Source organism: Heteronotia binoei, chromosome 1 (genome assembly GCF_032191835.1).
Source record: "Heteronotia binoei isolate CCM8104 ecotype False Entrance Well chromosome 1, APGP_CSIRO_Hbin_v1, whole genome shotgun sequence".
Lineage (NCBI taxonomy): Eukaryota > Metazoa > Chordata > Lepidosauria > Squamata > Gekkonidae > Heteronotia > Heteronotia binoei.
The window spans coordinates 247,254,411-247,280,030 of NC_083223.1; the positions used below are offsets into that span (position 1 = coordinate 247,254,411).

Sequence of the window (25,620 nt, forward strand, 5' to 3'; positions counted from 1 at the left end):
CTTGCATGTAATATTTGCACCTTTCCTGGTGGGTTATTGCCAACCTGCCTGGCTTAAGGGAATCCATACAGCTAGGTAAGTGAGCAGCTGGAGTCCTGGAAAAACCTGTTGGAGAGCTGCCCGCCTGCCTGAAAGAGGGTATGAGCAGGAGGATGGGAGAACAGATGACTTAACCAAGTTAAATGTTTGTCCTACCCGGCAGCAGCCACAGATGGGGCCAAGAAGGGTCTTTGTGTGTTTTGAAATGAAATGAAAGCATTGGGGGGGATTGGGTATCAGTTACACCTGGTTGGGTTTCTCCGCCCCCCTCCCCCTCCGCAGCTATTGTTTGTGGCAGGTAGGCAATCTAAGAGCTCCTGGGACTTGCGCAGTTGTCATCCCCTCCCCCACCTCACTTAAAGGGGACATAAACTAGGAGGGTGTGGGAGGGTCTGAACCATGGAGGAGGGGAGCCTCTAAAGGATCCAGATTGCACATGATTTTTTAAAAAATAAACTTGCATTATGGGAGGGGCTAATTTTTGAAACCTAGAGTGAGTCTTCAGTGCCTTTTCCCCATCCAGCAACCCTCTCTCTCTCAGTATAAAAACTGGTAGATGAATGGGTTTATTATCCCCATAGCAGAACAGCAGGTGTCTGATTACATATTGCCAAGTAGAGATCATTAACCTCTCTAGCTACCTAACTGCTGCACTGGCAGAGCATCCTTGAAGCTCATTGCTGGCCATGCTGTCAAAGGGGCAGCTGTCTACAGGGGGGAAGGCCATTCCCAAGGCAGCTCTCAAGCTCAGCATCATAGCAGGCCAGGGCTTGTCTGACGTAACAACCACTTGCTCAGGTGATCCTTGAAAGCTGGACTTTCAGCTTCCTCCACCACTTTTTCCTTCCCCTTTTCTTTCATAGGAACCCGACGAAACCTTCGTAATGATTTGCTGGTAGCAGCTGATTCAATTACCAACACAATGTCATCTTTGGTGAAGGAGCTTCACTCAGGTATGCAGCAAACTTTGCACTGGGGCCAAAATGAGGGAACCAGCAGATCCCCCAGAGACCTGGAGAGGATTCTCCAAGGTTGAGTTTTCATGGGAGAAATTTACCCAAAAGTAGATCTTTGGTCATTGGTGGAATTCCTGGTTTGAATGGGGCATTTTCACGGAGAGGATCTCCAGAAGTGGAACTGGAAATTCCCAATGAAAACATCATGGTGTAGCTATAGATAACCACAGTGTTCAGAAGACATGCAAGCACATATTCCACTCCCACAGCTGCAGGGTATGCATGCAGATTTGCATCTAGATTCGCCTTTTGTCACTAAGCAGATTGGGGTGAGCAGGCATGCACTACCTCTTCCTCCCAGACACCCATCCCCTGGGGAATATTTTGCATTCCTCTGCAAAAAGGGTTCATACTCAGTAAGAAGGAAGAATGTGTTGTGGGGCCAATAATGTCTAGGAAGTCTTCCCCCATGTTACAGCTCTGTGCTAGTGGGAAATCATTGGGCTCTTAAGTCCTTGCAGCATGTTTCCTATGCAGGAATAAAACAGGGGGGGTGGAGCTTGAGAACCAATGTGGTGTAGTGGTTAAAGTGCCTTTTGAGGATCTAGGAGACCCACTTGTGCCATTAAAGCTCACTGGGTGACACTGGGCCAATCACATACTCTCAGCCTAAATACCTCATAAGATTGTTGTTGGGAGAAAAATGGAGCAGAGAAGAATGATGTAAGCCATTTCAGGTCCTCACTGGGGAGAAAGACAGGATATAAATAAAGCAAATAAATACATTAAATACATTTCTGGAAAGTTCTTTGGATAAACAAGAAAGAAGAGCTGCCTTGTTGGAAAGGAAGACTGAGAAGGGACTTGATAATAGGCTTCAGATACCAAAGAGTGGTCTGGGGGAGGAAGGAGGCTCACTTATTCTCTTTCATGCTGTGGAAGTGTCAAGAAATATACGGCATAAATCAGTCAATAGCAGAGAGTTTTGGATGCCACGTTGGAGGAATTGTCTCTCGTAAGAGTGGAGCTCTGGAATCCGCATCCCAGGAGGGAGGAAGTATTCCGGAGTGCTTGGAAGCAAGGCATTCAGGTGAATTCAGGCCCCCTCCAGAGGGCTGGAAGGTTGACCAGGAATGTCTCTGAAGGTCACTGGAGATCCCTTGGATAGGATTTTGACAGGAGACTGGGTTGTGGCCCTCCCTATTCATTCTGATTCTATTCCTGGCTTTCCTAGAAAGCAGCCCAAGCCTGTCTCATCCTCCAGCTCTAGTCATGGCTGTAGCTGTCGGAAAAAGTCTGACCGATTTCCCACTCACCTTACACTGCTCTCACGCTCCTCTTCTCAGCAGGGCTTTCGTCCGATTTCACACTCTCTGCCCCGGGGCTGCAATTAGCGTCAGCTTTTTCGCACAGCAAACAGAAAGTTCTAAAAACCAGTGTGAAATCGGACAAAAGCCCCGCTGAGAAGAGGAGCGTGAGAGCGGCGTAAGGTGAGTGGGAAATCGATCTCAGTCTGAAGACCTGCTCCCTTCCCATAGGCTGGCCAGGCTTATGCCACTGCCTCTGGTGGCTGCTTGGCTCTGAGACTGTGGGGGAGGCAAGAGAGAGTTTTTAAAATTCTGTCTCTCACCTGAGGGACACACTATTGTCGAGAGTCAACATAACGGTCATGATGGCTGGACTAGGGTTAGGGAAACCAAGGTCCAAATGCCTGCTCAGCCACACATCTCACTGGGCAACCTTCAGCCAGTTGTATTCTCTCAGCCTAACCTACTGCCCAGGGTGTGGTGAGGATAAAACAGAGGGGAGAACCACATGTGACCATCTAGGAAGGGAGATGGAACAAAAATCTGATAGACAAATCATCACCAGCAGATTGTGTGCCTGGTAGCTGCTGCTTTGCGTGGCGTTTTAAGTGTCAGGGCAGAAAAGCCCTATGACGTGTCGGATGCCTCTGGAGCTGCAGGCATCCTCTCTGGCATGACAGGAACCTGAAGCTCTGGCTGTCCCTCAGGGCGGGGTCTTGATGAAGCCTGTCACTCCTCTCTCTGGAAACGTGCAAAGTCTCAGGCAACCGCAAACAAAATAGGGCTTGTTGCTGTCGGCAGCCACCAAAGCCTAATGTGTTGCACTGAGCCGTGTGGTGAGATGACAGGTAAAACAAACTGCAGGCTCCTGCCTTGATGAGATGCAGACTCTGCAGGCAAAGGGATCCGGGAAAGTGTCTTGAAATCCTCTCGTTTCTGCAAATCAAGGGAAGCTGCTGGAGGTGAAGCTTTACAGCAATGCCGAGCTGTGCAATTAATTCAGGAGTAGCTATGAGATCACAGATCTCTGCCCTTCTTGGCCCCATCCAGCTAGTCCTTGCTTCCTTGCCTGTTTAGGATTTGAATGATGCCATTACTGCAGCTGTCTAACCCAGAGTTCTCTGGCTGGCCTGTATTATGTTTGACTGAAGGACAGAGAGCGAATGTCGTGTAGTGGTCAGAATATCAGACTAGGTCCTGGGGAGTAAAAAGGCAAAGGTAGTCCCCTGTGCAAGCACCGGTTGTTTCTGACTCTGGGCTGACGTTGCTTTCACAACGTTTTCACAGCAGACTTTTTTTACGGGGTGGTTTGCCATTGCCTTCCCCAGTCATCTACACTTTCCCTCCAGCAAGCTGGGTACTCATTTTACCGACCTCAGAAGGATGGAAGGCTGAGTCAACCTGAGCCGGCTATCTGAAACCAGCTTCCGCCAGGATCGAACTCAGGTCGTGAGCAGAGAGTTCAGACTGCAGTACTGCAGCTTTACCACTGTGCCACGGGGCTCTCAGGACTTGGGGAGAGCCAGGTTCAATTCTTTTTAGAGTCAAAACAAATCGGGTGGCATTTTATGTATTTTGATTTGCAGTGAGGCTAATGCAGAGCCCTTAAATGCTTCTTATAATTTAAAACTAAATTTAAATTTTAACCCTTTTAAATGCACGTATTTTTGATAACATTGAAGTTATGCTTACTTTTTTAAACAAAAGGCCCTTAATTTGGTTTGTACTAACCTTTTTGGTTCTTGTTTTCATTTCCCTGCTTGCCATGACCCTGGGTCCCAGTCTGAGCCTCACGCAACTCACAAAGGTTGTTGTCAATGTTCCCTCTAAGCTGCAGTCTTGTGAGTAAAAATTCTACTTTTGTGAGGTACTGGCATTAAAGTTGTGAGGTACTGGCATTAAAGTTGTGAGCTACTGCATAAATTAGTGTGCTCTGGGGTCATCCTTCCTGAGCTAAGACAAAATTGTGTGAGCTGGAGGCTAAAAATCCATGAGCTAGCTCACACTAACTCAGCTTAGAGGGAACACTGGTTGTTGTGTGGCTAAAACGGAGGATGGAGGGGAATCAGGTGTAGTCCCCTGATCTCCTTGGAGAGGAAGGGTGGGATAAAAATATTATAAATAGAAATGACATAAATTAAAAAATGATGTAAATAAAAATTGTGGAAGAAAGTGAAAATAGGATATCTGCAGTGAGAGCTAGGGAACAAGGATTCGTCCTGGTGACCCTCCTCCACCTCCTCTGAAAAGATGGTTGGCTGCAGTCTTCCAACAGGAGTTGTGGATTCAGGTCCCATATTGAAATGGCAGTTTCCTTTCTTCTCCATATTTGTGGAGAAATGCAAGCTGGGAAACTGCAGTGTATTCCGGAGGAAACAGGCATCTTCTCCCCTGTGGGCAAGGTATATAGTGTACATTATCTGGTTCCACAATCTGCCCTGTCAACCCTGTCCTATGGGCTCTGCCATGCTCAGCTACCTTCTTTTCTTTGTTCTGTTATTCTGTTCTTTCTGTCTTTCACATCTTCTGCCCTTCTCCGTCCTGCCTTTAACTCTCTGCTCATGATGTCCTCCCTCTCTTCATAGCTTCCTGGGCATCCTTAGGGGGATCCCTCCTGTCTACCCCCCCCCCACATGTTTTAAAAGCCAGGAGCTTACAAGAGAGCCGAGGCGCCTGCAGAACATTTTATAGTGAGGTTTTGCCTCTTTAATGTAGACATTTAACCTTTTACAGTTTTGGTTTCATAGGTTTTGAAGTTAACCATCCCAAAGGCTCCGGAGGGACAAGATGGGATTGTAAACAGATCTTTGGCAAGAATTCCACATCCTTTTCCTCCACCTCCAGGGTTTTGTTTTCAGCTTCCCTGCTGGGGGGGGAGGGGGGATGTTTGGCTGTCAGAGGCTGGCTGTAGCACTTAGCCTGAGGGCTGCAGGAGGAGGACAAGGGAAACTGTCCTGCAGAAGGGATCCCTTCCCATGGCCCACACAAAAAGGCAGCAGAGTTTCTTCATGCCTTTCTGCCACTGCATCCCCTGCTTGTTCGCCCTCTGCCTGACCTGCTCACTTTTTCTGGTGTGTGCTTTTGTCTTGAAGGTGAGGAAGGAGGGGAAGAGGATGATGACAAGATGCAAAATGGAAAGGACAGAGGTAAAGGCAAACTCTGGGTTATTGCTTTATCAAGCACTTAGCAAGGTCGTTGAGTGCAGAAGATGGTTACAACAGTGTAATTGATGAATTAGTGGATGTAATTGATTTTAAATCCTTTTGGCTAGTTTGCAAAAGGGGCTCTGCTTAATCAGGAAGTAAATTTAAAGGACAGAAACCTTAAAACAATGCTTACAAGAAACTGGGCTGCAAATGTCTCCCGACAAGGGGTACTCTTCTTTCTCCCCCTCACAAAATAGAGAACTATTTCAGCACTTAAATGGGAGAGGACTGCCACCCTGTACTGCTGAGCGATATCACTCATGAGGAATTACAGTCACTGTAGGATCACTGTCAGAAGAATGAAAGTTATGATCCTGCCTATACTGAAGTTTTGAGCAGCACCATGAAATGTATTTTAATTGTTATTTTATTGTTTTAAATTATAATAAATTGTTTTTTAAATTGACTGTTAGCTGCCCTGGGTCCCCTTGTGGAGAGGGCAGGATAGAAAACTAAACAAACAAACAAACGCTGGTATTCCTTGGTGGTCTCCCATCCAAATAATGGCCAGGGCTGACCCTGATTAGCTTCCAAGATCTGATGAGATAGGGCTAGCTTGGGCCATTCAGGTTAGGGTGCTCTTATTCCTATCTTCATTAAAATCTTCAGAGTGCAAAGAAATCCTTCCTGCTTGTCTATTTAGAGAACCTTTATGCTGCCTCTTCTGGGGAACTTGTCCTCCTTGCAGTAGTAACATCAAGTATCAACTCTACAATTCAAGTCATTGCCTGTAACCTTTTTTATTTATTTGAAAGTTTTTCAAGGCTAAACTAAACTTAACTGCATTAATCAAGAAATAAGAGAATAAGTCAATGAAAACAAGCGTTCAGAGACAAAATCCAGCTACATATTTCTCTGTGTGTTTATTTGTGTTATCAAAATTTAATCACATTGAAACAGCCCAATAAAAACCTGTGCTTAGTATAATCAATTCCAAATGCCAGCTGTAAAAACACTTCACCACTCAGATTGCTAATTAAAATTATTTATTTATTATTTATTTCATTCGATTTATATCCCGCCCTACCCCACCGAAGCAGGCTCAGGGCGGCTCACAACGTAAAAAAGTCAACCAAAAAAGGAAGCTCTTACAACCTTTGTGAGAACACCATAGAATCTGGATTTTTGTTAACCTCTACTGAGGTTGTGGGGGGTTCTGTAGGGTAAGCACAACCCTTGAAAAGCCTATGTGCCTTGCCCCCATCATCCTCCCTTGGTGAGGACACTATCAGCACAATCTGCCCGCTCAGCCTCACTTGGTGTGTGAGCTTCTATGGAGAGAGGTGGGCCTTTCTAGGCTAATATCAACTCTTGGGATCGAATATAAAAGCAAATTAATGACCAGTGCAGTTGCTACACAGCTGGCTGGATATGGTCATGACCTTGGCATCAGGTTACCAGGTGTGCCACAGTGTCGTGGACCAGTTTGGTTGTTTCCAAAGAGCAGCTCCCATGACTGGTGCATTGGAGAATTCAAAGCCTTGAGCAGTATTTTTGTGGGGATCCTCCCTACCCATGGGGATCATCATGGGTAGAATCTTGTTTTATGCCCCAGTGCCTTCCTGCAAGAAACACAGTGGTGCAAAGCAGAGCTTTTTCTGAGTTTGCTGCACGGTTGAGGAGGGGCTGTAGCTTTGCATGCTAAAGGTCCCAGGATCAATCAATGGCATCTCCAAGAATCAGATGTGAAAGGCCACTGCCTGCCAGACTAAACTGTATTGACCTTGATAGGGGAAAGATCTGCCAAAAGAAGGCCCCAACTGATGCCTTTCCTTAATGGTTTTAGAAGAGCAGTTCTAACCCTCTGTTTGTGTGTGTGTGTGTTGATGTTGACTTTTTGACTGGAATTTCCAAGTGTTTTCTAATGACTTGTCTGGATTTGTAAGCCCCCTTGAATACACACTTAGGGTGTGTGGAGAGTTACACACTCAAAATAAATAGAAGCTGGGAACAAGTGGCTGAAATATTTGGTCTTTTTTCTTAGCCTTTGCTTTGTCTCTCCATTGCTTTGCAGGTTAACCAGAAGGACCCAGTATGGCTACTATTTCAAGTAAGTGTATGGGTCTTTCTGTGCTAGATCTGGGGTTCCCAGTGTGGTGCCTTTGGGTGCTATGGCTCCCACCAACACCTTTCCTGGAGCCCACCAAGTGTTTTTAGTAGGGCCAGATGCAACTTTTGACCAGCAAGGCTTCAGATTGGCAACTGGAGGTTTGATAGGCTGTGCAGATTTTTTTAAAAATTGCTTTGGCAGCAGCTGCCACCGCAACATGAAGATCTTCACTGTGTGACTAAAGGTAGGCTACAGCAGCCATTTTAATGGCTAGCTCAGCTTCCTGCAGCAGCCATTTTGTGGCAACTATTTTATGGCTGCACCCACCACACTGTCAGAATATAAAAGAGCCCACAGGCTCTAAAAGATTGGGGACCTCTGTGTTAGATGATATACTTATGATGACTATGTCAAAGGCTGTATGTAGGTCTGCCTGCTATTCTGGCCAAGAGACAGATGGACAGACTGACATGTAGATAATGATTTTTTTATTAGGTTGAAAAAGAACATCTTTGTGTTGCTAGCACAGGTGATCTGTTATAAGTATATCTTGTCAGCCAAACGTAAGAGCAGCCAGTTTGTCTAGTCCAGTGTTCTGTTTCCAGCAGTGGCTAATCAGATGCCACAGGGAAGCCTGTGGGCAAGGATGGCAGAGAGCAGACAGCCCTCCCCTGCAGGCTGCTCCAACGCATCAGGCACCAGGCTGCCTCTAAATTCAGAGGGCCCAAATGGCTATCATGGAAAGTCAAATCACCAGCTATAGAGGTACCCTCCATAAATCTTTCCAACACCCTTTTAAATCCGTCTAAGCCAGTGGCCATCACCATAACCAGTAGCAATGAAGTCTACATGTCAGCTAGCCATTATACGAAGTATAATGTCTTTCTTAAATGTCAGTCAGTTTCACTGGGTGATCCTGAGTTGTTTTTACATGAAAGTGAGGAAGTATTCTACTTTCTCTCCACCAATGATAGTTTTATTATTCCATAACATCAATCATCCATGATAATCCCATGTGGACAAGCCAGTCTGTGCCCAGCTGATGGCTGGTGTTCACCAACAGCACAATACCCAATGATGACCTGTGGATGTAGGCTAACAGCTCACCTTTCCCTTTTAAAATATTGGTGTATTATCAGCAGTTTTCCAGTCTTCTGGCTCAGAGGCTGTTGATAACAAATTACTTTTTTTATTACCAAATCTGTAATTTCATTTTTTAATACTTTAAAGACTTGGCTGAATTGTTAACCTTTAATTTTCTGGATACCTCTCTTTGACTCAATTCTTCATGTATCCTCCCTGAAAAATTTGCCCCAGGACAACATATCTGCCCAACATTTTCCACAATGAACATGAATGGAAATAATTAGTTCAGCTTATCTAAAACTTTCGGGTCCTCTCTCAGACACCTTATCACATCTTTGTCACCTAATGGTCTACCAGGAAGCTGCCCTTGCTGACTTTTTCCTCCTGGTGTTTTTAAAGAGGTTCTTGCTGTTTGTCCCAACTCCCAATACTTCCAGCAACATATTCCTTAGATGCCTTTTTTGCTTGCCTAACTGCAGTCTTGCGTTTATTGTGCCCAGCTGTGTGCCCTCTCATATTTTCCCCATTTGGGCTCAAGGCTTTCACTTGCTAAAGCACCTTCTTGCCTTTTAGGGCTTCCTAGCAGTTTAGGGCTAGTTTATGGCTTCCTAGCAGTTCAGCATTTCAACCTCTTCTTGACATTATTTTTTGTTCATCCATAGTTGGCAGTATACAAATTCTAGTTGCACTTCTATTAGTGTGGTTTTAAATAAATTCCTAAGCATCCTGAGAAATCTGACCCTCCTACTTCACTTTAAGTAATCCCCTCATCTTCTGAAAAGTTGCCTGTTCTGTAGTTAAAGCAAAACTATGCTGGACCTTCCAAGTAACTTACTGTTTTATGTTGAGCCCATGTTCCCTCGTGGTTCAGTCTTCCACACCAAATCCCAGACACCAGACAGAATCAAATTCCCATCTAGTCAGTTTCATGGCCAGCCATTCTAAGGCACAGTCATGGGTCACCTCTAGAAACATTTTCTCCACCAATATGAAGGTAGCTGAACTCGCCCACCATTTATGTATTATTTAGATCTCTATTCCCTGCTTTTCTTCCTAGTGGGGACCCAAAGTGGCTTGCAGACATCCTTCTCTTTTTTTTTTCCTTACAACAATCCTCAGAGGTAGGTTACACTGAGAGAGTGAGTAGACTGGCCCCTCAGTCAAGCAACAGCCTTCCATGGCAGAATGGGCATTCAGGCAGGAGTTCCCCAAGTCCTAGTCCGGTACTACAAAGGAGGGTAAGCAGACTGTTAAGGGATTGAAGCACCTTTCCTATGGGGAAAGGCTGAAGAATCTAGCACTTTTCAGTTTAGGAGAGATTCAACTAAGGTGGCCATGATAGAGGTCTATGAAATTATACATAGGGTAGAGAGAGTGGATAGAAAGAACTTTTCCTTCTCTTTCCCAAAATACTAGAACTTGAGGGGCATCCTGTGAAGCTTATGAACAGTAGATTCAGGATGGACAAAAGGGAACACTGCTTTATACAGAGTGATTAAAATGTGGAATTCACTGCCAGAAAACTAGCTCAGAACACCTCAATTGTAGCATATGAAAAGAAAGTAATCGAACTATGGTACCCTGTAATAACATATTTATTAGAGCATAATGTTATACCGAACAACCCTGTATACAAAGATGTAATCTATTTTTTAATTGCAATACTTTAAAAATTGGTTATTTTGTAATATATTGTAAGAATCAATACTGTTTTAACTATATGGTAATAATAATAAAAATGTTGAAAGTTAAAAAAAAAATCGCTGCCAGAGGATGTAGTGATGGCCCCAGGCATAGATTAAAAAAGGATTAGGCATATTAATGCAGCATAGATCTGTCAGTTGCTACTAGCCATGGTAACTAAAGGGTAAATTCTGAATCCCTGTGCCAGGAGGCAACATTAAAGGAGGGCCTTGGCCTCTATGCCAAGAGAAACTGGTTGGCCACTGTGTGTGAGACAGGATGCTGGACCAGATGAACCACTGGTCTGATCCTGCAGGGCTCTTCTTATGTTCTTATACTCTGTGGAAGAGTTTGCTCCTCCTATAAATTTTATCTCCTCGTTCAGGTGTAGAGCAACCCAGCCTTCCCTAGTTTAAATTCAGGCATGTTTATATTCCAGCAACTCTCCTCATTCCTCCAGGTTTATGCTTTCTTTTAGTATGAAGCACTCCAGTCCCCTAGTTGGTTCAGAGGTTTCTAGCATTGGCATGTAAATAACTCTAAAGTACCCTCACTGTGCAGTTTTCCCTGTTACTTTGCCTCCTCTAGATGTAGGGGGGAGGGTTTAATTTACTGAACACTCACTCAGAATTTGTACTTTGTTTCCATTAAGATGCTCTGAGAACTTTTGAATTTAGTTTGACTAAACTTACCAGGTGCCTATTTCAGGGCAGGATGGGTGATTTGGCTGCAAAGTCCATGCAGCTGGCATGACCTCAGGGTGTGTGAGTGTATGTGACAAATTCAAATTCTGACTCTGGAAGACTCTTGGGGATGAGAGGTTTATGCTATCAGTGCCACAAGATTGCTGGCATTCAGCAGAATTACAGCCAAATCGGTTTAAATGCTTTGTTTTACTTCCGTAATCTGTGTTTTGCTTCTGTAGCCATAAGTGATAGAAAAGGCACAAAAGGGATTCCTAATCTTGCCTGGAGGACTTGGGAGTCCTTTAAGAGTCACCTGCTGTGCCTGTGCTCTAAAAGAGAACCCTTTGTAATTTGGAGGGGGGGGGGGGTTTTCACTCAAATCATGTCTGCACTCGAAATTTAAGCTGGTTGTGAAGCCTGTTTAACTGTCACAGAATATCAACCAAGGAAACTGTAGGACTAGATTTCCCTGAATGGGCAAGTTTTGAAAGGATTCTCAGCTTGCTTTTTTAGAAAACAAAAGCCTACATTCCCCAGGATTCTCTGTAAGATGCTCAGACCATGGGCCAAACTAGGCCACAACAGGTTAAAAGGGTACTCAATTCAGGCCTGTTTTGGCTCAAGAAGACGGGGGAAGGGTGGGGGGAGGTGGCTGAAGCCTCATCTCCTCTGGCACAGTTGTCCTGATCCAAATTGATCCCCCAGTGTTCTTGCAAATGTTGTTTCATGATGGTAAAGTTTGGCTATAAGAAATGAGGATGGGAATCCCCAAACCGTAGGCTTCTCTGCAGCAGAGCACATGATTTAGTACAGTGTTGTGTCTTGGTACAGGTACTGAGGTGTGAGCTCCTGTTTTAAAGACGTCTCTGCATCCTTCAGCCGAGGCATGTTCCAGCCGACACATCCACCATTGTGAAGCCGTGAAGATCACAACCAGCAGGGAAGCAGCCTCCTTCTACAGACTGAGTGGCTTTCCTGGGGGAGCGAGGGTGGGGGGGGGCACTTCCTTAGGTTTGCATGTCCTGTTTCCATAGGTGTTCCCATGCTAATTGGACAGAGCCTCATCTCAGTCTCCAGGAGAAATGCCAAGAGCAGCTTCTCAAAAAGCCAAGCCACCCTCCTGTGAAAGGGTCTCAGTTCCCTGCCCAGCAGCCTCATTGCCACTTCATCATGCCACGGGCACTTCCACGTGACCTTTGATCCCTTGTGTGCACGTTGAAAAAGCAGACTTGCAACCAGCCAAGTTTCATTATGCTCAGCACCCTCCAAATGCTGAGCGCGGACCTTTCTTTAAGCCACTCTCATGTTCTAAAAATGCCACTCTCTCTCTCTCTTTCTCTCTCTTGTGTTTTGCTGAATGTTGGGTTACCTTAGGGCTTTGCAGGTGCAGTGTTGCCGTGTTGCATAGTGCAGGTAAGGAATGAGGTCATGAGAGGTAAAGGCAGGCTGCCTCAGGTAGCAGATCGGGAGGCTGGCAGATCCTAGCTCCAAAGATGCGATATGACAGGAAGTTCTCCTGCTTGGCCCTCACTGTAATGTCCTGGAGCTGTTTGAAAAGCATGGCTGGTTTCAGCAAGGGTTGCATGGGGAGCTTCCTGATGGGTAGTGGTCCTTGGCAAGTAGGGGTAGGGGACAGCCCTGATGGTGTATGACATGATGCCTGTGGGCCCCATGGCACCTGCCCATGCCTTTCCTGGTGCTCACCAAGTGTTTTTAGAAAGTGGACGGGGCTAAATGGGGCTTCTGCCCAAGAAGGCTTCAGATTGGCCATTGGAGATTTGATGGGCTGTGCAGATTTTTAAAAACGTTGCTTTGGCAGCAGTTGCTACCATAAAACAAAGACCTTCTCTGTGTGACTAAAGGAAACTGCAGTGACCATTTTGTGGTTGCTTTTCCTGTGACAGCCATTTTGTGCTTCACCCTCCACACTGTCTCACATTTCCAAATGTGCCCACAGGCTCAAAAAGGTTGAGGATCACTGGTGTAGGAAAAGAGGTACGTGGCACTTGAAGCAATTCTCATTTGGTCATGGGACAGGAGGGACACCCCTGGCAGCTCTTTGGCTCATGTGTTGACTCAAAAGGTATTCAAAAACAAAAACTGCAGAAGCCTGTTGTTGTGCCTGGCACCTAGAGAAGGTTGTCTCCTTTCTGTAGTGATTGGGAGAGCCATACAATCCATTCTAGTTTTTCTTCCTGGAATTGTGGAACATATTCTTAGTAGAGGAGCTCCTGACGTTAATAGATAGAGGGAACTGGATGAGCAATAAATCTTGGAGCCTAAACTAGCTGGCAAAGGGGAGGATGCTTGCTGGTTCCGTGTCCCTCTGTAGGAGCGTGTATGTGTGTGTGAGAAAGAAAGTAAACAGCTATGTTGGCTGGAAACTTAGTCCAACCTAAATATTGTGAATGGGCTGTCAGGCGAAGGGGGAAGTGATGATAACCTTGTTTCATGATGTTAGCTTGCAGTCTGCACTGTAGCAGCAACGGAAGTCCTTGTAGTTCTCCTGCCTGTCACTGGGTATGGTCAGCTGGATGGGGGCAAGTGGGGAGTCCATTCCAAGCACAGACATTTGGCCAAAAATTCTTAAGGTTCTCTCAGCTCACCAGACACTCAAAGCCGGGAAGTTCTGCATCTCTCCATTGTGCATAGTCCCTGTTCCAGTTCAGGCTAAGAAAGTAAGATGTGGCTGATGAAAAATCCAGCTTTGAAGCGCAGCTTTGGGTCTCTTGAGTTCAGAGAAATCTGCAATCAGAAACAAGATGAGGATGAACCTTTTGCACGGTGGGAAACTCAGGTCGTACCTAGGCTGTGGGCCATTAGCATAGCATTCTTGCTGCAGCCAGGTGGCCCCCATGAAGCCTCACTTTGCTTCCTCCTGTGGCTTTGGTCATAGATGGGCATGCTGCCTCTAGAGGTTTCATTCCTGGCTCTCATAGCTAGCAGCCATTGGTGGGCAGGGATGGGCCCTCCCCTCCTTGAGTTAGTCTGATTCTTTCAAAGCCACATATGCCAGTTTGATGTAGTGGTTAAATGTATGGACTCTAAACTGGGAGAACTGGGTGTGATTCCCCACTCCTCTACATGCACTTGCTGAGTGATCTTGGGTCAGTCACAGTTCTTGAAAGAGCTCTCTCAGCCCCACCTACCTCTGCTGTGGGAGAGGAAGGGAAAGGAGATTGTAAGCTGCTCCGAGCCTCCAAGTGAAGGGCAGGATGTAAATCCAGTCTGCTTCTCTTCTTCTAATGCCGTCACAACCATGTGATGTCTTTTCTGATAAGCTAATCAGGATGGCAAAACACTGCAATTTGTTGGCACGTTTGCAAGATCCCTCTCGATGTCCAAAATGTCACCAACTTTGTTGTGAGTCTCCACATCATCCTGACCGTGTAGTTAGATTCTTCAGTTGGGGAAAGAGCAAAGGGAGTCTGGGAGAAGAGCGGCTTTCAGTTCAGTCTTGCACTCTGCAAGTGAAAATATGGAGAGCAAGGTTAATTCCCGCTTCCTTTGGAGTCCTGCAACTGTTGTCTGAATTCTCAGGCCTCTTTGCTGCCTGAGGAGGATGGCTTAAGCACAGCATTCTCTGCTGCAAATATCAACACTGATAACAATTCTCTCCAGTTTGCTCCTTTGTTTTCCTAAAGCCACGGGTGATTTTGCAGTGCTTACCATTCAGAAACAAACAGCCCCATCTTGCTCCTTCCTACACCTGGAGCTGGCAGGGAGTGCTGCAGGCAGCACATGTGATGGAACAGAAGTCAGAGAGTTCAGTTGGGGGGGGGGGGCGTGTTGCAGCAGCTAGAAGCATGAACAAATTGTTACCTGGGTATCCCATTGCTACTGTTAGAGGAGCTGAGGTCTCTATAGCGATAAATATCTCCCAACACCCCTTCTGGGAGAGCCCAGAGGTCTGCGCTGAGTGAGAATCCCTGCCCTTCAGCCTGCCACTGGCCACTTCTCGAGGTCTGAGCATGGGCACCTCGGTGGACCCTTGGAACTTGCCCTGTGAAGGGGAGCGCTTTTCCACAGAGTCACTAGGGAACAGCCTGTTGTAACTAAAAATGTGCAGCCCCTTGAAACCACCACTAGCTCCTTGTGACTGTCCTCAGTGGAGGAGAATACTCTGCTGCTGCAGCTGTTTTTCCTCTTTCCTGCCAAGCCCTCCACCAATTCAGCAGGCGAGTGTAGCAAACCCAGTTGCTTCTGCTGAAGGCCGGGGTGTCTGTTCTTGTTCAAACCATGACAAGATGGATGACTGAGGCTTTGCAGCCTGCGGTCTGTTGCAGAGTGACCCTTCGGTGCCATGCTCCTGGATCGCTTCACCCGCAACGCCATATATTTTAGCCTACAAAGCAACTGAGCCAGATGCTTTATATTACCGGAGCCAAAGGGGCTGGTGGCCTGGCTTCCTGCCAGGCTCTAAGCCTGCCTGAGAGGGTGAGAGATTTAGAGGCAGCTGACGGCTTACCCGTCCTTTCCTCCTAGAGGCCTTTGGGAACAGCTCTCTTCTCTCCCTGCCTGTGGTCCTTGGGGACGGAAGACAGGTGTGCTGCTGAACTGGTGGTCAGTGCCAAGGTCATCAGCCCCCTTTAAAAGGTCAAAGGCCTCCAATGGTCTTAATGCCACCAAGAACACTCGACTTAGGGGATGTGTCTCCCTCTCAGAGGCAACCATGTCTTAGTGGCCTGCTGTGGAGTCTTTCTCAAGTTGCTGTCAGGGGTTTGCAGCCTAAGCCACCCATATCTGCAGGATTTTTTTTTTTTTCAGCCTGGCAGGTCTGCTAAAGAGAGTGCCTCTGATGGTGTGCAAAAATCATTTGCCAGGCTGCCATAATTAGCCCTCCCATGGAGCTGAGTGCCTGTATCGTGTTTGGCAAGTTGAGTGAGGCAGACGATAAGGGGTCAGATTCTTTCACAGTGGCAAATTGTGAAAGGAATAAAATAAATGATTTGTTATTCTGCAGTGCCCCGGCATTAATTAGGAAAGAGGGAGAAATGCCTCTGCTTCACTGGGGAAGGCATGGCCGCAGTTGATAAGCCCAGGACCAAGATATGGTCAGTTTATGTCACTTCAGAAATCAGTCTTTCCTGAGTCATGAGATTCTGTGGACAGGGCAGGAATTGTGATGTACTTAGCAAGGGGCAAGTGATTCAGGCAGAACTTTGGTCTTTAGCCTGGGCTAGTGCAGGGCCCCGACAAGGGCAAAGCAGCCTGGTAGCAGGACAAGGGCGGGGTCAAATCTCATGCCCTTGTGGCTCCCTGAACTTCATGCACACTCCCTTCCTGCCAGGTTCAAGCAAAAATAAATATTTGGATTGATCCAGTCTGCAAGGCTTCCACTTTACAGGTGCTGCATGGTAAACCTGAAGTGCATTTCACAGCACATCTGCTAAGGTTGAAGGTGCCCTTTGGAGTGCCCAGCAGTTAAAATCTCCAACACCACTAGAGAAGATACATTCTCTGGGGATGCACATGTGCAATGGTTCACCTCCTGCCTCTCCAGTGAATGGGGTCTGTTCTGTTCTCATAATGCTTTTTTGAGAACAGAACAAAATGCTTTTTTGAGAATTCTCTGTCTGGGGCAGTGATGCTCTGTATTCTTGGTGCTTGGGGGGGCACAGTGGGAGGGCCTCTAGTGTCCTGGCCCCACTGATGGACCTCCTGATGGCGCCTGGTTTTTTGGCCACCGTGTGACACAGAGTGTTGAACTGGATGGGCCATTGGCCTGATCCAACATAGCTTTTCTTATGTTCCCCTTGATCACATTCTCCTTTAGAGAAGGGGTAAATTTGCATTTCTTCTCCTGTCATCTGTGCTGTCCTCGGATGCAGATCTTGCATTATGTCGCTTTGAAGCCTCACTTTAAACTCTCATTGCTGGCTGAGACTTTGAAGGCTGGTGGGCTTGGCTTCAGCCCAGCAAAATTGAAGTCTCTGGCAAAAAAAAAAATGGGAAAAAAGAGATGTGAATCTCCTCTTAGAGTTGTCCCTCCATGCCTCTGTTACCTTCCTTAGGGACAAGGCAGGTACTCAAGTCTGCTGGGCTTTTTGTTGGCTGCCAATGTGGAATAAGCTAGCTTGCCTGAAATGGGGTTCTTTTTTTTGTGTAAAACAATTTTATTAATTTGCAATATATTGTTATAATATTCTTAAAGAAATAAGAGAATCAATACAAATTTATACCAATACATTACACTTTTTCCCCCTCCTCCTCTCCCCCCTTTTTATGACCCCCGCCGGTGTTTACTTAAATTGGTAAAAATACAAGATAATTTTATCAAACCAAGAATCTCCATATTAGAGCCTTATCACAATAAAAAAGAGGGGGGGGGGAGAATGAGTATAAGAGAAGTCAAACCCTATATGTCCATCTTCATTCTTATCCTTTCACCTTTATATAAAAAAGGAAATTATTTCTTAATAGGATTTAGTCCATTATTCCACAAAGCTTCAGCGATTGTCAAAAATCACTAGATGTCCCTTTACCTTCCAATATTTTTCAACATATTTTTGAAATTTCTCCCATTCCTTTCTAAACTTCTCCAAATCGTAGTCTTTAAAGATTCTTGTAAGTTTGTCCATTTCACTCCAAGACATAACTTTTAAAATCCAATCCCATTTTTCTGGTATTTTATCTTGCTTCCATAACTGCGCATATAATGTCATTGCAGCTGAGAGCAGATACCACACCATCGTTCTATCTTGTTTCGGAAAACTTTCCATTTGTAATCCCAACAGAAAAAAATCTGCAGATCTCTTAATGTCATAACCTAAAATTTTTGACATTTATTTCTGAATCATTTGCCAAAATTTTCCTGCCTTTTCACAAGTCCACCACATATGATTGAAAGATCCTTCATGCTTTTTGCATTTCCAACATCTGACACCTGATTATTCATTTTTGCCAGTTTCTTAGGTGTCATAGACCATCTATACAGCATTTTAAAGCAGTTTTCTTTAATGTTGTAACATGTCGATATCTTCATAGAGTTCTTCCATAAATACTCCCATGATTCCATTTGTATTTCTTTGTTAAAATTGATTGCCCATTTTATCATTTGAGATTTAACTACTTCATCTTCCTTAGACCACTTCAATAATAATTTATAAATTCTTGAAATCAACTTTTCATTATCGCCCAACAGCATTCTTTCCAATTCTGTTTGCTCCTGTCTTATGCCTTCATTTTTGATGTCCTGTTCCACCAAACTCTTAATTTGTTGCAGTTGAAACCAATTATATTTATACTGTGCCTGAACTGGGGTTCTTAAAAGCTTTCCATGGAAGCTGAGCTTGATCCAGAAGCAAAGGCTTTTCCTGGATTGTAAACTGGCAGGGGCAGAAGGCAGAAGATGTGGCTGGATCAGCAGGACTCCTCTGACCCACAATCATTGGCACTCTCGGGCATCTGCTCTTCCCTGCACCAGTGTGGCCAAGTTATATGAGGGCTTCGTGTAACTTGTGGGTCTGAAGAGAGTAAAGAGACCTCCGCCAAGATCATTTGGTTTTTCTGAGTGCTTCCTACTCACCTCCTCAGCACAAAAGCCAGAGAAAGCCCTTTTTCTGCAGCCCTGTTTTTGGCAGGATGATTAGACCACTTTCTCTGAGCTGCATGGCCCAGACTAACCTGATCTCATCAAATCTTGGAAGCGAAGCAGGGTCAGCCCTGTTTAGTACTTGGATGGGGAGTCCAGGGTCACGATGCAGAGGCAGGCACTGACAAGCCTCCTTTGTCACTTGCCATGAAAACCTTATAGGGTCACCATAAATCAGCTGTGACTTAATGGGCATTTTCCACCACTCCCGCCGTTGGACCACACTCTCACATCTTCACACTTTTTCACACACTTCTGTCTCTCAAAACCTGTAGATGGTGGAAGTATAAGAGAGAGGGGATTGATAGTTCCACTACTGCTTTGGGGTTTAGCAAAAAATTGCCAGCTTTTTGGATAAAGAGTTCTGGTACTTTGTCAGGGTTCCTGGGGTCAGGGAACAGACGCAGGACAGAGCTATTTTTGGTGGGTTTGGGAGTGGAAGCCATAACTACCTACTTTCTTATGGGTCTCAGCTTCTTACATTCGAATTGAAAACAAAAGAAAGCAACTGGACTTATATGACCCTCAGTTGTCCCCCCATTAACAAATCTTGCCAACCTTAATTTCAAGAGATGAGTGGCAGGGCCCTTCCACAGGTTCAACCCTCAGCCAGCTTTTCCTCCAAATGTGGGCCCTTTTGGGTCAGACCAGTAGTTCATGTAGCCTAGCATCCTTTTTCCTACAGCAGCCAATGAAATACCTTGGAAGGCTAACAAGCAATGCTGGAGGCCAACCCCCACCCTAGCATTGGCTCCCGAGCAATTGGTATTCATGGCTGACTGATGTTGAGGTTTCCTCTTCCATGAGTTTGCTGAACCCTCTTTTAAACCCATCGAAGCTTAGAAGCAGCAAGTCCCACAATTCAGTCATGTGCTGAGTGGAATTGCATAGTAAGAGATTTCTGCTGCACAAACGTAATATTGCAAAGATTTGCATAATTTGAGTTGCATAAATTAGGGGCAGCCAAGTGCCAAGTCTTCCACCTGGACCCTCCAAAACTAGCGGTGGTGGGTATTGTGCTTCATAACCAGGAAGTCCTGTGGGGAGAAGCAGCCGAGCAGCCTGAACTGCATTCTCCTTGTCAAAGGCATAGAGGGCAGCAAGGTGTGAATTCCAAATGGGCACTCTTGCCGCCCCGGAGCTCTAACTTAGAAGTGGTCCTTCCTCCTCCACTCTTTGTGTCATGGTGACTCAATGCAAGTGAAGCTCCACAGCGAAGGGTTTCTGCCAAGTGTGAACAGGTGCAGAAAAGGTGGCCGGAAAGGATGTCCGGACATGGCGTTAGCTTTTTGAGTCTCAACAGCTGCGGCAGATCTCTGGAGCTTGGCGCAAGAGTTTGGACCAGCTGAGGGATGTTGCTTCCCTTTTAGGGGGCCATTTCACACATGGGCAGGAGGCTGGCAGGTGCCACATCAAGCTAAAGTGATCGCAGGGCTCCAGTGTCTACAACCTTCCCCCCCCCCCCACGCCCCTCGGCCTGCACCTCAGAGAGATCTAGCCAGTTAATAGAAACTGCCTGTTTTGCAAAGTGTGTCTCATGACCCACTTTTTTTGGAAAGTGTCTGAATGGCAAGTCACATGTTACTGAGAATCCCAAGTGCTGGGAAGTTAGATGGGCTGTTTGGAGTGGTAGCTTGGAGACTGCAGCAGGGTACAGGAAGATGTGATTGTGTTGTGAGGAATGTGTCTGGGTATTTCTGGCTGTGAACATCTGGGGGCAGCACGCCAAGGAAATAGGAAACCTGAAGTTTCAGGTGGGGAGTCTAGCCCTGATGGGCAAGGCAGCACTTTCCTTGCCTTGTTCAGGTGACTCTTCATGTGCATAAATGTGTTGTCATAAAAAAACACAGCAACAGAACTGGGGCGCTGGTTACCACCAAGGGTACCAGAAGCTTTGGGGCTTGCTTGTTGAGGAGAGGGGCTGGACAGGAAGCAGGATTTCCTCCCCTCATCCCCAGTAAAGGTGGGAGTTTGATTGTCAGGGAAGCTTCATCCTCTCAGCACTGTGTGGCCGGCAACCTGTTTTTCTGCAAGGGCCTAATTTGTCAGTGTGTTCAGAAACTGAACACATCAGCAGCTCATGCCATGTGCATTTCTGTGTGTGTGCGCGTGTGTTTTCTCCTTGTGGCAAGCCCATTCTGGGTCTCAAGTGACCACTAGCACTGCAGATTGACAGTGTCTGCTGCATACTGCACCAAAATCCAGCTCGGTACTGGATAGAGAAATGGATTGGGGTGGTGGTGGATATTTGTAATACTTCCACTTCACAACTGGTGCCCCACTCTGTATGTGCATGAGTGCGTGTACATAAATGTGTGTATGCGTGTGTGAATGGCGTATGAGTGTGCCTGTTTCATAAAAAATTGTTTAAAATATCTGGGAGAGACTGTACATTTTTTGTGGGGGGGGAGAGGGAATCTCAATAGCTGTAAACTGGAAGCCATGTTCTGTCATCTGCCAAATATTTAATAAATGAGTCCCATCCCAATTTATGCCTCTCCTTGAATGTCTGGCAGAATCAGGGAGGGAGGGAGGGAGAGGAGAAGCTGCAAAAAGCTTACACACAAATGCCTCAGTAGCTTCTCTTTGCTTCTGTAGCCAGCAGGAGCATCTGAGCATCACTGAAAAGAGGGGAGAGCATGCCTTTTGTTGTTTAAAATATCATATACACCAGCAAGTATGGAAAAGTGCTATGTCAAATAAGGAGGATGTAGCAGCCACACATCTGCAGGTCAGTCTTTAAAGCTAGTCACATGTGGCTTAGTAGTAGAACATCTGTTTGTTGTCCCAGGTTCAATTCCTGGTATCTCCAGATAAAGGATCTGAGAGCCAGCATGGTGTAGTGGTTAACAGCAGTGACCTCTAATCTGGAGAACCAGGTTTGATTCCCCACTCCTTCACCTGCTGGGTGACCTTGGGCCAGTCAAAGTTCTCTCTCTCTGAGCTCTCTCAGCCCCATCTGCCTCACAAGGTGCCTGTTGTGAGGAAGGGAAGGAGATTGTAAATTGTTTTAAGAGTCCTTGTGGTAGAGAAAAGTGGGTTATAAAAACCAACTCTTCTTCTTCTGGCAGGCGAACCAAAAGACTTCTGCCTGGGATCCTGGAGAGCTACGGCCAATCAAAGCAGACAATATTGACTTTGCTGGGCCTAGTAGTCTGACTCAGTATAAGGCAGCTTCATACGTTCTTATAGGCATCATACAGCTGCAGAGCAGCACTGCTCAAATTGTGGGGTTGGATCAGTTTGCCCCTTAACACGCCTCTCTAAGAGTCGGACTCGACTGTGCGACTGAACAACAACAACAACCTTATGCATGTAGTTGTTTCTGCTCATAGTGGCTGCTGATGATGTTCCATTTCCCAGCTTCTGCTCCTATAGAAGCACCGCATCACAGACCACTGGCCCCTAGATACTCCAGCCACTAACCTGGACAGAGAATAGCCTGTGAATGATGCGGACACTTTGCAAGCCTGTTGGAAGCAGGCAGGCTGTGGATGTGATGGGCCCATGCCCGTAAAGAACTGAGGTGTACATATGAACATATATGAACATATGAAACTGCCTTATACTGAATCAGACCTTTGGTCCATCAAAGTCAGTATTGTCTTCTCAGACTGGCAGCGGCTGTCCAGGGTCTCAAGCTGGAAGATGAAGGTGGATCTGAGGGACAGAATCAGGGGGCATGGTTTATATGACGACTTTTGTTCAGCAAATCTTTATTGTCCTTTGTCCCTTGGGAGAGGTCACTTTCTCTAATTTTACAGATAGAGAAAACAGAAGCTGAAAAATCAATCCATTTCATTTATATCCCACCTTTCTACCAAATGGGGACCTAAAGTCACTTTGGCTTTTCTACTCTCCTCTATATTATCCTCACAATAATCCTGTGAGGTGGGTGAGGCTTGAGGTCACCCAGCAGGCTTCCGTTGCAGAGCGAGTCTTCAGAACTGGACCTACCAGATCCTAAATTGCCAAACACCAGGAAATGGTGGCTGGTTTTACTTAAAGAGGGCCTGGAGTCCAAATCTCACCCCCCTGCTGTTTTGAAGGGGCTTCTTCCCTGCTTGTTCTTGACTAGTCTGCAAGACCTGAGCAAGTCTGTTAAGGACAGGGCAATTTGGAGGATATTCATAGGGTTGTCATCGGTCAGAAGCGACTTGACAGTACTTAACACACATCTTCATTTATGATACTGCAGGTTGAGTAGAGATTAGGGTGGGATGGGGGGCGGGGCCCACTCAGTTACCTCAAAACTTCCCAGCTGCTTCAAACCAGGCAAATGTTATTGTGGGGGGGGGGCTTTCTGTTTTTGGCAGATAGTTGTGACTGGCTTTGAACCCCAAATGGTATTTTCTGCCACAAACTAACTTTAGGAAAGGGCTGTACCAAGGAACAGCCATATACCTTGCCAGGTGGGTTGGGAATTCTGTGGTCCTTTGGCTCCTGACTTCTCTTGGATAGCCACAGGAAGGATGCCATACAGAGGCCCATCCTGTCCTGCGGCTCAGGCCTCGGGCCGCCTCCTTCTGGAGTGTTTTGGCTCCAGACTGCTGCTCTGCAGGCCCCCAAAAGGGCTCTGACTTTGAGTCTTTACTAGATAATTAGGGAAAGCCACAAAAGGCCCCCGTGGTGTCATTGAGGCCGTGTCAGTGCCTAATGAGGAGGTGAGGGCTGAGTGGCAAGGAAGCCTGGGCTAGCCCGGGTCCCTCCTGGGGTGAGATGAGGCGGAGGTCAGCAATGCCAGGGAAGGGGAAAGGTCACACTACTTCTCCATGAGAGAGGGAGAGAGAGGATGAATTCTCAGCACTGTCTGCCACGTGCTTGCATTTGGCCTCCCCTGCTGTGATTTCATCATTTCCTTCTCATCCCAAATCTTTGGAGGGCACTGGCAGGACAAGGAACAAATGCACAAAACAGTTTCCTACATGCACACCTTACCCTGCCTCCCAGCTACTGGAGCTTCTTCTGCCTCATCAAAGACTCTAAGGCACAAGAACTGGAAAACAGTCAGCCAAAGCCTTCTTGGAAGAGTCAGGGACATTTTCAGGGGGCTCAGGCACTTCTGGGAAAACCTGCACTCATTTACTCAAAAGTTGCTCCAATTCATACTAAATCAAACCAGTAGTCCATCAAGATTAATATCTACATGGATTTCCAGTGTGGTGCCCATAGCTATGGCACCCCCAGCTGTTTTTTTAAAGTGGATGGGGCTTGGTAGGGCTTTTGCCCAGCAAGAATTCTGATTGGCCGCTGGAAATGTGATTGGCTGAACAGATTTTTTCAAATGTTGCTTTGGCAGCAGCAGCCACCACAGCATAAGGATCTGCATCATGTGATTGAAGGTAAGCTGGAGGCAGCCATTTTGTACCTGCAGTGTCAGAATTCCAAAGATGCCCGCAGACTCAAAAAGGTCCATGACCCCGGTCTACTCAGACTGGCAGTGCAGCAGCTCTTCACATCACCTGTTGCCAGATCTTTTAATTGCAAATGCTAGGGATGGAACCTGGGGTCATCTACATGCAAAGCAAAGGCTCTTCCACTGAGCTACAGCCCCTTGCATTTTCCATGTATTGGGGGGGGGGGGGGGCTGTGTCAGGCAGCATGACTCCTGGCCTTCCTCCATGCATTACCTTATTGGTGTCTTTGATGTTCAACAGGTACAGGATTTAGCTTACTGGACTTTCTGCTCATCAGCTGATGAACAGAGATCACTTTAGACTAAGCCAGAGCAATTATGTTTGCACCTGATGGAGTAGACTTACAAATAAACAAAGCTGCCATAATTTGTATAGGCCGGTTTTGTCTACTGTACTGCCCACTGTGACTGGCAGCAATTCTCCAAGGTCTTGGGCAGAGAAAGGACTTGCAATCCAAGAGCCTTTCTGAGGGTGATTTCAGGGCTAGGACTTGAAGTCCCCCTGCATGCAAAGCATGTGTTCTGCCCCTGAGGTGGGAGTCTTGCCTCTGAAAGATCATGCCACCAAAATAATCTTAAAGATGTCCTCAGGGGGCTTCTGGATCCCATGAAGAACCTGAAGACTATAGAGATGTCCAGGGCCTTTTTTTGTAGAAAAAGCCCAGCTTGAAGTAATTTACATATTAGGCCACACCCTGACATTGTTTCCACACACAGCTTCTTTGTAGAAATAGCCCAGCAGGAACTCATTTGCATATTAGGCCACACCCCCTGACATCGCCATTGTTTCACACAGAGCTTTTTTGTAGAAAGAAGCCTTCCTCCCTTTCTTCCTTTTTCTCCCTTTCTCACAATACAAGAACTCGTGGGCATTCAATGAAATTGCCAAGCGGTCAGATTAGAACTGATAAAAAGAAGTGCTTCTTCACCCAAAGGGTGATTAACATGTGGAATTCACTGCCACAGGAGGTGGTGGCAGCTACAAGCATAGATGGCTTCAAGAGGGGGTTAGATAAAAATACGGAGCATAGGTCCATCAGTGGCTATTAGCCACAGCTTATCGTTGGAACTCTCTGTCTGGGGCAGTGATGCTCTGTTTTCTTGTGCTTGGGGGGAGCACAGTGGAAGGGCTTCTAGCCTCACTGGTGGACCTCTTGATGGCACTTGGGGTTTTTTGGCCACTGTGTGACAGAGAGTGTTGGACTGGATGGGCCATTGGCCTGATCCAACATGGCTTCTCTTACGTTCTTAAGCCCAGCAGAAACTCACTTGCATATTAGGCCACACACCCTGACACCAAGCAGCTGGAACTGTGTTCCTGTGTGTTCCCACTCAAAAAAAGCCCCGCAGATGTCTGAAGCAGCCAGAAGGCCTGTGGTAAGTCCAGTCTTATCAGTTAAAATCCTTGCCCCTGGTTTTGGCAAAGGGGAACCCTGTGTTTGGGGTCATATTTCTACTGCCATCAAACACACGAGAACTGGATCCAGGTTTCCTCACACCCAGCAGCATTTCTTAGCCAGTAGGCTCCCTGAACCTTGCCAGACATAAGCAAGGCTTGCTGCCCATGTAGTTAGTTTCCTGTCATTAGTGATCCTGA

At 46.3% G+C, this 25,620-nt stretch overlaps 1 protein-coding gene across 4 annotated transcripts in view; it reads left to right on the forward strand.

The window, feature by feature from the left end:
• The window catches only part of DTNB (dystrobrevin beta), a 178,728-nt gene extending 166,279 nt beyond the window's left edge, over positions 1-12,449 (forward strand). For 3 of the 4 annotated variants that reach the window (XM_060250852.1, XM_060250868.1, XM_060250876.1), the window contains 4 exons: positions 903-992; positions 5,395-5,448; positions 7,523-7,558; positions 11,845-12,448. In XM_060250852.1, the coding sequence (XP_060106835.1) occupies positions 903-992; positions 5,395-5,448; positions 7,523-7,527 (149 nt within the window). In that variant the 3' untranslated portion in view covers positions 7,528-7,558; positions 11,845-12,448. Of the gene's footprint in view, positions 1-902; positions 993-5,394; positions 5,449-7,522; positions 7,559-11,844 lie in introns of all 4 variants that reach the window. The other variant, XM_060250860.1, reaches the window with a different exon arrangement.
• Positions 12,450-25,620: the final 13,171 nt, after the last annotated feature.